General features: G+C 28.9%; 1 protein-coding gene across 1 annotated transcript; it reads right to left on the bottom strand.

Moving 5' to 3' along the window:
• Nucleotides 1–5350: 5350 nt before the first annotated feature.
• On the bottom strand, nt 5351–6160 carry LOC136074291 (uncharacterized). Its single transcript, XM_065786597.1, has one exon. It carries the CDS (start codon nt 6158–6160, stop codon nt 5351–5353), a length of 810 nt encoding a protein of 269 aa, XP_065642669.1.
• Between the last annotated feature and the right edge of the window lie 6998 nt (nt 6161–13158).

The following is a 13158-nucleotide window of genomic DNA, read 5'->3' as shown; positions in this document are numbered from 1 at the left end:
GTTGCAATGCGAAAATTCGATGTGTCGGGAATGGTTGAGCAAAGAAACATGTTTACCAAAGAAATATGTTGTTGGAACTAATTTTTTTTCTTGCAAAAGATGTAAAAACTTTTATATAGTTTCCCAAATATAAGTTGTGTTTAAAAAAGTAATAAAAAAAAATTAAAATTTAGAAATTTTAATATTTTCTTAACTGTGCGGTTTTATCAGAATGTCGCACAGTTGGACGAAATCCTGATTTTGTGGCCAAAATTCCCAAATAACCTACATATGGGTTTTCGAGGTCGCTGATTAGGAATCTCAAATCAGATTTAAAAAGTTCAGAATGGCGGCTCCAATATGGCGGCCAAAACTGTTCATACGTTGAAAATATAAAATCTCATGTAGTTTGGTTTTCAAGGTCATTGCTAATGATTCAGGAGTTAAATTAGAGCAAAAACATTGCAAAACTATTTTCAAATTTATACTATTAATAAAAAAACAGAAATTTGTAATTTTAATTTTATTTATTTTTTTTAAATTGGTAAAAGATTAACTCACATATATGTAAAAAAATTGTTTCTTTAATCCTAGTAACAAAAATCAAGTATGTCATATTCATCAATGTTCGAATCATTCGATTTGGAATCTGATGTTGAACCACTTGTATCTAAATCGAAATCGTTCCTTGTCTCTTGTCTGGTGACTTCAGGTTGTTTTAACAATTGTATAGCTTCTTGATGTAGAGATTTTACCGGTCTCTGGGGCAATTTCCTGATGCTCGAGCGAAATGGATCTGATGTTAATAAGAGCCTATTAAAAATGTTTCTCATATTCGATTCTCTTGAGCATTTTCTTGAATGATGTAATCTGAAGTTTTTAATGTCCTTATTGCGTGACTATTGGGCATCTTCAGAAAGTTGTCCAATCGGTAAAAGGACATACTTTACAATTTCTGCTCCATGGATCAGCAATTTATGTACAGATGTAGGCATGTAATACCACAGATATAAAGCAACAAATAAATGGGCGGTATTTACACAATAGTCTTTGAATTTTTTATCATCTATATCAAACCCGCTCGAAATTACCTGCAAAATAACATAAAATCGGTGAATTAATTTTTCATCGACTCCTTTTATTTTAGCAGATATAGCAGCATTTTGAAAAAAGCGGCGCGCTGTATTTCCATCGTTAGAGTTTCCATATCCTGGCTTTGGTCGATCAACGATAAGCCCCAGTTTTATCCTAAATTGAGTCTGTATTTCTTCCTTACGTATTTTCACATTCTTTTTATCTTCCTTTCGACGAGCTTGCCACTTTTCAGTTGTTAGCTTATACGACAGATGCAAACAGCACTCGAAAAAACGAATCCATGCATGCAATGTAGATACGCCTAATCTTAAATTATCTGTTGTAATGTCCATTTTTATAATGTTGTTGATGTCATTAAATTCTTTAGAGGAAGCTTTGTACAGGAAGCAGCGTTGTGTAGAAGTGGTACCAGTTACTGCATTACAGACTTTACCGTCTATCATTATAAATGACATACAATAAGTTACTGAAATGGATTTTTCATTTTGGTTCATTAGCATATGGTGCAAGACCCTCAATCTGCAGTTCAATGTCGGTACCTTTTTTCAATGTTGACTGTACATCTTCATGTACAAACTGCAGTCGTATTGGTCTGCAGAATCGCGGAGATGATGGTCTAGAATTTTTCCACACAATAGTTGCTTCACCCATCTCGTGGTTGTTGTGTATTAATTGTAAAGGTACAAGAGAAGTATAAAAAATGCTTTCATCAGATTTTCCAGTCTCAGTAAGTTTTTGTTTATAAACACTTTGACCGCTGCTTCCATCACATCCCCATTTACAGTAAAGTACTAATTTTTGCAGAATTTCCGGATTTAGAGTATCAATGACATCAGCCTGAAGTTGTATAATTCTAGATGTGGTATGATCAAGTAATGCCTGTAGTTCAATCTGTGCGCACGACTCACTAACAGTTGTGTACACAACTGATGGATAACAACGTTTTTTTTCTTTTTCTACTTCAAGGTATGATGGATATAATTTGCATTTATGTGCTCTAGCTACATTTCTTGATAGTTGATAAGAGTGCTTTGATTCTCCTTTCTCAATCATTAAAGAAAGTGCTTCATCTGGGGTTAAAGGTACTTCATTTTGTGAACTAACAGCGGATATATATTTTGAGGCTCTTGTTGGGGTTGTTAATGTGACATCTTTAACAACTTGAGCAGCATGTACTTGACCAGAAGTTCTTAAACTCATTTGAGCAGCATATGCCAATTCTTCTGTAGAAAAAGTAGAACGTACTTTTTGAGTCTTTCGCCTCTTTGATCTTTCACTAGATGAAGCAAAGGATTGCGAAGGTCGCCCACATGTTCCTTTTTTATTATCACTCTTCACAATCTTCTCAGTTGTTGTGCATTCAGTATTGGATAATTTTAAAAATTGTACGGTGCCCTTCAACCACTCTTCATTTTTTTTCAAAAAAAAATCTTCCCATCTTCCTGCTGCTCTCCATCTCGATCGAAAATTTGAAAATAACCGTGATAATGACATTTCATCCTCGCCTACTTGTATCACATGTTCCGTTATTTTGAAAATTGCATCTGTCAAAACATCAATGATGAATTTATTCATCATTGATGTTTTGACAGATGCAATTTTCAAAATAACAGATATTCATTTTTTAAACTATCTTTCACCATTAAGAATATATCTTTTCTTAAAAATTCCATATTTGAAGATTTGGAAGACTCTGTAAAAAAAAATACAGTAATAACTGCTGAAAGTTCTTTGAGGACTATTTGAGATTATCATAAAACGGAATGAGAAGTAACTTTTAAAGCATATATTTAAAAAAAAAAATTATTGCATTAAAATGTAGTTAGTGCTATTAAATAATGTTAATTCACTAATTTCCATGACCATTAATGCGTGGTGCGACATTAATCTATTAACATAGTTTAATGTCGCACCACGCATTCCTCGATAAAAACTAGTCTCATTATTAAAATGGCACTCAATGGCAGCCAGTTTTTTAATATGTTATATTTAACACTATACACGATCAGTTCCTTGTCAAAATAAGGTGGATAACCACCGTTAAATTTTTAAAACGACATTAGAAAATCGATTTCAGATAAAAAAATTTACAATTCTTTATGTTTACTTGTCGTGCGATTCAAATATGAAAAAAATTAAAATTAGCAATAACAGTGCATAATCATATATTCTACATGCCTCAAGAAAGTGAAACCATTTTGCCGAATTCCAATTGATATAGTTTCTTCAGTTTAACAGCACTTTAAAACAGGCAAGAATTTTTCGACGTGTCCACTTGTTTAGTGCGTACCGAACGGAGGCTAAATGTCAACTGACGCCCAGGCCACCTTAGAGCAGGTATATACCTGCTCTGTTCGGAATTTTGTTCTAGGACTATCTGTAAACAAGATCTGAACGTAAAAAGACGAAAATATAAAATACAAAAATTTGACTTTTGGCCACGAAATCGGGATTTCGTCCCACTGTGTGTCGCCTAAAACCGCACAATTTTTATTTTTATTTTTACATTTAACATTTTCAATAACTTTATTTTTTTTTTAACATATATTTATATTATCTTATGTTGTTTTTTATTACCTATCTAATAAAAAAAAAAAGTTAAAAAAAAAAAAAAGTTTTTTTAATTTTTATTGATAAGCGTACGGTTTGACCGGTTTTACTCTACAACATATTTAATACTTAGTATATAAGGAGCTGTTAATTAAATATCTCTTTAACAATATTGTTAAAGAAAAATCAAAGATTAAAAAGTATATGCATGATCAATTGTTTGATTTTTATGAAAGAGTTTGTAATTAATTAAGATTATTATATAACAATTTCTTATTACTATTAATTGCTATTTTTGCTATACTTGTTACTATTAATTTAGATTATCTTTGTTTCATTCATTTTTCATACGTCACGAACGTCTTTTAGATCATCCTTATGTTCAAATAGTTAATCTGATATTGGCTTCCATCAACATGGAACCCGGTTTGAATCGCTAGCTAGTTAATCTAGCAAAAATTTGCATTATGTTACTTGTTCGTATTTATGCTATAGTATTGTTATTACATATTATTTAATTTGTTAACCATATTTCAGAACTTTTTTTTTTGTACATTATGTGGCTATCGAGCTATAAAGGTAGGGGAGATGGGGGCGCATTGATCGCCGTAGCAGTGTTTTGAAAATTGCGCAGAACCTGAAAGAGATGTAAAAACTTATTAACTACGAAACACATGTAGAACTATCTGGCTTTTGGAATATATAAATATTTTGATTTAAAAAAATGATAAACATGAATAATTTTAACTTTTAAACAACCCTCTCAAAAGATCAATGTACCCCAAACTATGGGGTACTATGATCTCCGACTTGGGGCACATTGATCTTATATGCGTAATATTATCTAAACGTTTAACACTTCTATAACTAAATCTTGTAAATAATTTAGTCAAAGGGTAATATTGTATAACATATAATACATCTAAATTTTTTAATTATTTTTTAAATATAGCAGTTAAACCCACTAGTCTAATTTTTAATTAAAAAATGTATAAATCACAGCAGCTATAAGCTACCCGCTTTATATACGTTTAAAACTTTACAACAACTTGAAATTTATAAGAACTGAAATATAAAGACTGAAATAAGAATACAACTTTTAAGTTTACAAAACTTGTAAAGTACAATATTTTGATTAAGAATATTTCATCATTTGTGAAAGTCAAGATGTGAAGCAGCTTTTGGTTTACATTGTTTTTTATTCCTAAGCAAGTAATTCTTAGTTTCTTTCTTATCTTTTGTGGAGACTTTTTGTTGATTTTTGGTTTGCTTCAAAATTTTCTTTTCTTTTGACAAACGAATTTCATTTCTGACAGGAGTATCAGTCAAGATCCTTGCTTTTAACTGCCTACTTTTAACATTTTTTTTTCTGGCAGATGCTTTTGGGTAAGGTTTTAAAACCTCAGGTGAGATTATAGAAGCAACACTTGTTGACACTTTGTTTAAAATACTTGTTTCAATATTTACTATAGTTATTTCAGACTCTATGTGATTAACATGTGCTGGTATCATTTCAGATTCCATGTTGTTGACAGGAGTGATAGTAACTGTATCTGGAGCAGCTCTATCTGTAACTGATGATGGTAAATATTCGTCATCTTTGAAAATTTCAGAATTGAATGGCTCAATGCCAGCTACTCTAAATCCTGTCTGTAAATTAGATGGTGAGAAAGCTTTTGTATACGGTTCTCGAACTATTGAAACAATATCATAAATGGTCATTGGTTCAATGACCATTTATGATATTGTTTTCAACCATCCAATTATCACATGCAGAATTGTAAAACCTTTTCAATGGTCCAAAAACAGTTCTATCTAATGGCTGCAATTTATGGCTGCAATGGGGAGGAAAACTTATCATTGTAATTCCGTGTTGAATTGCAAGCTCCAAGCCTTTAACAGAAATATGACTTTCATGACTGTCGAGAAGTAACAAAACTGGAGATTCCTGAGGACAGTTTGAATATTTAACAAAATGTTTAATCCATTCTATGAAAATTTCTGAGTTCATCCAACCAGAAGGATTTGCAAATCCCACACATCCAGGAGGTCCTTCCTTAATCATGTAATCATGAAACTTTACCCTAGGAAAAATAAATAATGGAGGAATGGAATTTCTAATAGCATTAGAGGCACAACATGCAGATACCAATGTTCCTCGTTCTGCAGATGTGATTCTTCCAACTTGTTTGCTTCCTCTACCAGCTAAAACCTTTACCGGCTTTTGAACGGTTGTTAAACCAGTTTCATCAACATTATATATACAGTTAGGATTATATTTATATCGATTTCTTACCGTTTTAAGATTTTGAAAAAACTCTCTTACAGTGTGTTTGTTAAAAGCTGTTGATCGAGCGAAGCTCGTTGCTTCAGGTGTTCGTAGAGACAACTCTGGTTGTCTTTTCATAAAACCTTGCAACCAATCAATGCCTGCAATTTTATTTTTGATCCATGATGATGGGCATATCTTATTGTTTTTTAAAGCAAATTCATATGCCAATAATCGCGTTGACCTAGTTGAAAGGCCATAGTTCATTTTTGATGCAATTAGTAAATAACTTGATAAACTTTTTTCATCTTCTGCTGTAAAAACTTATCTATTGTTGTAGTTAGGCTTGAAAGCTTCATTTGGATTAAGCCTCTTTTTACGACAATATCTTTTTAAAGTCATTCTATCTATGTTAAACTGACGTGCTACAACATTCAGTTGTGTTCCTTCTAAAACTTTATTAACAGCTACTTTCATTGTTTCACTTGGTATAGCAACTTTATTTGTTTTTTTAATTCTATTTCTAACCATTTTAAGATTTGTAAAAAAATATATCAATAAAAACATATGTTTTTAATAAATGCTAATATTTAACATAATAATATTATGTTAAATATTTTTTAATTATTATGTTAAATATTATTCTTTTGATATTATAAAATAATAGTATTATTATTACTAGCTTATAACATAAGTAGATTTAAAAAATGAAATGCTAAAAGCTATTGTTTGTTTATATATAGTTTTTTTTTAAATTATAAATACAATTCCATTCGTTTAACTGTATTGCTTATAAACAAAAACATGGGGCACTTCGTCTTCTATGGGGCACTTTGATCCTCCGATCAATGGGCCCCGCATAGTCAAAGATCAATGTACCCCAATAGGTATAGGTAACATATTGATAGCAATATCTACTGTATAAATTGCAGCCAAATAAAAATTATATATTATATTATACACCTAACACTTACAAATTTAAAATAAAATTGTTGTTAACGCATACAGACATCTAAATAAAAATATATTTGAATTATAGTACGATTTAAAAAAATCACTTTTTATGACGAAAAACAATATTTTCTTTATTTTTTTTGACGCTGATAACCTTATGAAAAAATATTACGAATAATCAATTAGGGAAATGGTTAATTAAATTGCAACCTCACTTCTAGTAAGGCAAAAATGAACGAGTAAAAGCCAAAAGATCATACTGCCCCGGCGATCAATGCGCCCCCATCTCCCCTACATTATGTAGCTATCGAATAGATAAAGACTTGTTGTAGTTAGCTACAATAATATAATAGTAGCTTTTCAGCTATCGGTATCAACTTACATTTTTTAAATTTCTAAGCAGGCTATGAAATGTAGCTATCGGCATCTTTATCATTTTTATCATGTTGTTTTAGAATGATTGAAAATCCTAAACTTAAAACCCTCGATATGATGCATATCTCTATAGCTACCAAGTAGCTAGAGAATTATCGTTATAAAGTTGCTAGCAACAAAGCTATGATAGGTAGCTAATGCTGTATTGCAACAACATTTCTGGGTAAAAAGCTGTGATATGTATCATTTGGCTAGCTACAGCTAGCTACTTGAAGAATACAATTTAATAGATCTGTTGCTATCTATTAAAGAATACAATTTAATAGATCTGTCTACAGCTATCTATTAAAGAATACAATTTAATAGATCTGTTGCTAATGAAATAATAAAAATCTGCAACTAAATAGTTGCAGATTTTTATTATTTCATTAGCAACAGATCTATTAAATTGTATTCTTTCTGCAGATGACTTCAATCTTTTTTATTTCCACAGAGATATTAATACAATATTTGAAACAAGAAACGAACAATTATCGAAAGTTAATGAGTGGTTTAGAAGTAATAAACTAGCAGATTATCCTGGAAGATATCATCTCTGCATTTATGAACTTAAAATGCCAACAAAAAGAGTTTTAAAGCCTATACTATAGTAAAGATTCAGTATAGTTATATATAATATTTGGTATATATGATATATCATATATAACTTATATATGATATATATGATACATCATATATAAGTTATAGTATGTTATATATGATATATATGTTATAGTTATAATAATTATAATTACTTTATAACAAAGGACACTAAATTTTTCAAAAACAACATGCTTTTGTGTATTAAATAACGTATTCAATTACAAAATAAGATACATTTAAAATTCGTAGCGTAACAATTAAAAGATTTTTGCAAATTTAAACAGCTGTTAAATTTAAATACTGGGCATCAACAAAATTTAGAAAGCCTAAAATGCCGGATGGAAAAGAAGTACTTAAACTAACATAGGGTGAAAGAATATGGTAGCAAAGAGAACCACAGTAGCATTTCGGTTACCATTAACGTGAATGTTGCATTCTATATTGACTGGAAGTCAACTTGAAAAATAGCTTTAACTGAGGTTGCTGATATATTTTACCGAATAAAAATTAAACATAGAAAACACTTAAACTAAAAAATTTATTCATATGTTCATAGAGACTGAAAAACTATGGTAGAAATGGAAAAACTATGCTATGGTAGAAACAGGATGATTTGAAAATCATCCTGTTTCTAATATCAAAACGGAGTCAATATCTTTTTCCGTCAGCTTCATTTAATTATTCGATGTACTCAGCAAAGAAAATCAATTACAGAATGGCTTTGTTAAAAGTATTATTGGCAGGACTTCCAGAAGATCATACAATCTCATCATTATTAAGCCCTTTACAATATCAAATAATATGAAAAAATCAAGTTAACCAATAAAAATAAATCAACATAAACTGTATATAAGTGTGCATTTAAAATATAAATAAATTGGATAAAATATATAAAACAAAAAAGAACTAAAAACTTAAAAAGATGTAAAAATAATAAATATTAATTTCTTTTAATTTTCGTTTGAAAATAAGTTAAAGTCCTTTTCGAAGACAAATCAAAATTATGCAAAGTTATTTTATTCCATAAAAAGGACCACGATAAGAAATAAATAGCTGTTTTCTTCAATTCTGAAATATGCAGAGCATAGTTTGGAAAACATTATTTGGTAAAAATGAGAAAACCATAGAAAAAGACTCCATAACATTCAAAACATAAAAGAAATAGTTAGAAATAATGACAAAAATATTTTATTCCGTAAGAAACTTATCTTTTACTTCGATATCTAATTGTGTAATGAAGGGATCTTAAAACCTTGTTGAATCTAGATTTAAGTTTTTTAAAGATTTTGTGTAAAGAATCCGAGGTATGTTATCGAGGTAAAGAATTAAGTTTTTTCTTTTGTTTTTAAAAAATGATTAAAATTTGTGTGACAAAAAGGTTCTTTAAAAATATTTATATTTATAAAGTTTATTTGTTGCTGTGTTTTACGTTAAATAGATCTTTAAAGATTTATTTAACGTAATAGGGGGGATAGATTGTTTTTCCGCATATAAACATAAAATGAAATTTTAAAACGTCGAGTTCAAATATATTGAAAATTCTCATTTTAATAAAATAAGGTTTACATTGGCAGCAGGTAATGATAAAGTATATATACTTTTGATTTTATAGGAACTGTTCCATTCACCGAAAACCTGTCCCAATCGTAAAGTGGGACAGGTATTGGGTGAAATAAGACAAATAAGTAATTAACAATATAGTAACAAAACATATTAATTAAAAACTTTTAAAATCGTAAACTACGTAATCTTCATCAAAATACTCAAGAGATTTCCTCAAAATTCACAATTACCCGAAAGCTATATGGCAGAAATGGGATATCAATTAATTTTCACCCATCAAAAAAAGTTTTTGTTTTGTTTTGTTTTGGAGGGAGGGGGCTTTTCAAAAATGTGGTTTTTACCACGCGCAAAAAAACAAAGCAATGTATGCTAAATAGAGGGAGGTGAATCTTATTATTTACATTAGATAACATTAATTCGAGACCTCTCCTAATTGGAATTTTTAGGATGTTCCACTTCTCCTGCGTCCCATTTCTCCCCACTGTCCCCCTCCCTAATATATACGTTAAAAGCGTCACTTATGATATCGTCTATGAAATGACTGATATCAGACTTGCTTTGCGCAGCTTAGATTGTGCAGCAAAAGCGTTTGCGTTTTAGCTCAAATATTTGGCGTATAACTGTTTGGTTGAACCTCCAAAGCGTAGTGCCAAGTTCTTGTCATATAGAAATTTGTTTTTGAATTTGCAAAAAGTTTTTATTTATATATTTGTTCTATAGAAGGAGTTTAATATAAACTTTTTCCTTCGTATGCATTTTTTTTATATATAAACTTTTTCCTTCTTATATCTTTTTCTTCTTTATGTCAAATATGTTCGTGTATTTTACAAAATACGAGCTCAATGTTCTTATAGAACAGAGCAGTAATAAATTAGTATAAAAAAAAACACTTATCTAACTTAAGCTTATAGTGTCAGTACTACTGACTGTCTATACCATTATATAAAACTTGTGTCTAAGATTTAAACCTCTAATTATATATTATATAATTAGAGGTTTAAATCTAAGATATGTTATATATATATATTTTTTATATAAATAAAATTCTTTTAATAATATATAAGTAATTTATAAAATCTCTAATTCTAGGCTGTTTCATAGGACTTGCCAATGCAGAGTAGAAATTCAAGTCACATAAGTGTTATTTTTTTTACTAATTTCATTTTTTTACTGATTGGGTATTTTTAGTTTGGTAAAGTGACTCCTAATATTTTTACCAAAAACAAAAATGTTATTTATTTTTGGATTTCAAATTATGGAGATTTATAAACACAGAAGAATATTCTTTATAATTTTAATATATAATTATAAATTTAAACATAAAATGTCAAAAACATTTAGTTCATAAACATTCAAAACTTTCATTTTTTATTTAAAAAAAAAAGAAGAAGTTTAAAAGGTTATAGCAAAATTGTTTATGAGAATTATACAAAAATTATGCTCTGATGCTGGTAGAAAGGTTTAAGTTTAGTTTTATGTGATTTTCTTCACATAATGTTTACAAAATTTATATAAAATTTTGTATAGGTTTATGTTGATGTGTTAATAATATTAACATATTTACATAATTTATGTTACATATAAATGAAAAGTATTGCTGTGTTAATAGGTATTGATTTAATATGTTTAATTTGGACTCCAATTCTTTTAGTATTTTTATGAAAGTAAAATTAATTTGTTGTCTTCAAGGTTTGTGTCTCTTATGATCCTGCTGCTTTCATCCATGATATTTTTAGGGGCCAGTAGTGTTTGCCTACTTTGATACTATAGGCTCTACAAGCTGCATTTTTTTAAAAATCACAAGTACAAAAGATACAGAATTTTGGTCAAAATCATACATAGTTGCAGAAATCAACATAATAATATGTAATTACAGTGGTCTATTTAGAAATAATTTATATACTAAAAATAGTTACAAAAAGCAGAAACCACCTGCTCTTATCTTCTCTAATGAATTTGTTCTAAAAATCATGAATTGACTTTTCCCTGCACTGAATATCTTGACTGAATTTTTAAAGCTATCCTGTTGACTTTTTTGTGCACTAATTGCACAAAAAAGTCAACAGGATAGCTTTAAAAAAAAAAATTTTAATTATAACTAATTGTACTGTTATTTTGATTTTAAAGGCATCAAAAATCAATCATCAATATACTATAGGACAAAGTTGCTTATCAAGTCTTGCAATTCTTTAAAATGAATGTGCAGTTTTCAAAAATATTGACATGGAATCTATGAATGATAAATTTATGGAAAGAAATGCTTTTGTCTTTTGCCTTATAAAATTTGTATGTGCAGTTTTTGTATTTTAAATTTTGTAAAAGTTTAGTATATGAATTAATTAAAATGCAGATAAAAATTTTTGTGTTGATGAAAATAACATTCAGTTTTAAGAATTTTTACTCATGGATTTTAATAAGGCATAAAAAATGGCCTACTGCAAGCAATGAGTTAATTTATTGCTTGCAGTAGACTCCTGCTTTCCTAGATTTTTGATCATTAAGCCTAGGAATTTTGTAACTTTATTTTTGTTAGGATAGTGTTGTCAATAGATAAGTAAAACATCATTTTTTTAATCTCTTTTTTTCTAAAGATTGAGTCTTAAAAGAGACATAAAAGTATCCATTATGTTTTATTAATATTTAAAGACAATCCATTTTTAAATCAATGTGAATTTTTAGTTCATCCGTCATATTATTAATATGTATTTATATATTAATGTGACTGGAAAAGTGACCCATCATTCAATTTGAAGCTTTGTTAAGATTTTAATGAATATTAGAAATAAAAGGGGCTCAAATACGGATCCTTGGGAAACACCACATGTTTTATTCATTTATATTTGAAATGAACATTTCTTGTTATAAACAAATTGTTTACATTTGCTAAAATAGCTTTTTAACCAACTTGAAATTCTATCCCTCACACTATAGATTTCCAGTTTTTTTTTTAAATACATCATGATTAACAACATAAAAAACTTTTGACAAATCAATGAATATGCCTAGTGTAAATTGAGAATTCTTGGAGTAAGTAATTAATGATATTTAAGATAATTTTACATTTGTTATACCTTTTTGATTATTAAATTTTTGAAAAAATTGAAAGAACTTAGACAAAAATTTGTAATGTTAATATGATTGCTGTTTTGAGGGTTGGAGTTATTTTTGCTATTTTCAGATTACTCTCGTGTTCTTAATCTTGGGGGGGGGGGGATATTAATCCAGATCTAATAAATGGGAGGTGGGGGGGGAGGGTCTTAATAAATAGGTCAGCGGAAATTTTAATTTATGAATTTTTTTAACAGCTGTTTCATAATTTCAATAGGACTTAGTATGCTTGTATAAGTTTTATACTATTGTGAGAAATAAACGAAAACCTAATTTTTGACCAATTAAGATTTGCAAGATTTTTTAAAGGATTTTTTTTAGTTATGAGATAAACAAAATTAGTAAAGGAGGGGGGGGGTCTTAATAAGCTTGGGGTGGGTGGGAAAATTTTTAAAATATTAATAATTGTTCCCTCCTGTGTATTTAGCATCTAAGAGGACATCTTTCATAACAACAAAATTAAATGTTTTGGTTTATACCATCAAGCCTAATTGCTTTGTTTTGTTTTTTAATGATTTTATTTTATTTATTTTTTTAAATTCATTAAAAATTAAATTTGAAAAGTTCAAAGTCGTGTTGTTTAAAATAAATTCATCAATGGAGATTTTATTAATGTAAATATG

The sequence above is a fragment of the Hydra vulgaris genome, chromosome 01 (genome assembly GCF_038396675.1).
Source record: "Hydra vulgaris chromosome 01, alternate assembly HydraT2T_AEP".
NCBI classification, from domain to species: domain Eukaryota; kingdom Metazoa; phylum Cnidaria; class Hydrozoa; order Anthoathecata; family Hydridae; genus Hydra; species Hydra vulgaris.
The sequence above is the reverse complement of the archived record's forward strand: the minus strand, read 5'-3'. Positions and strand labels throughout refer to the sequence as shown.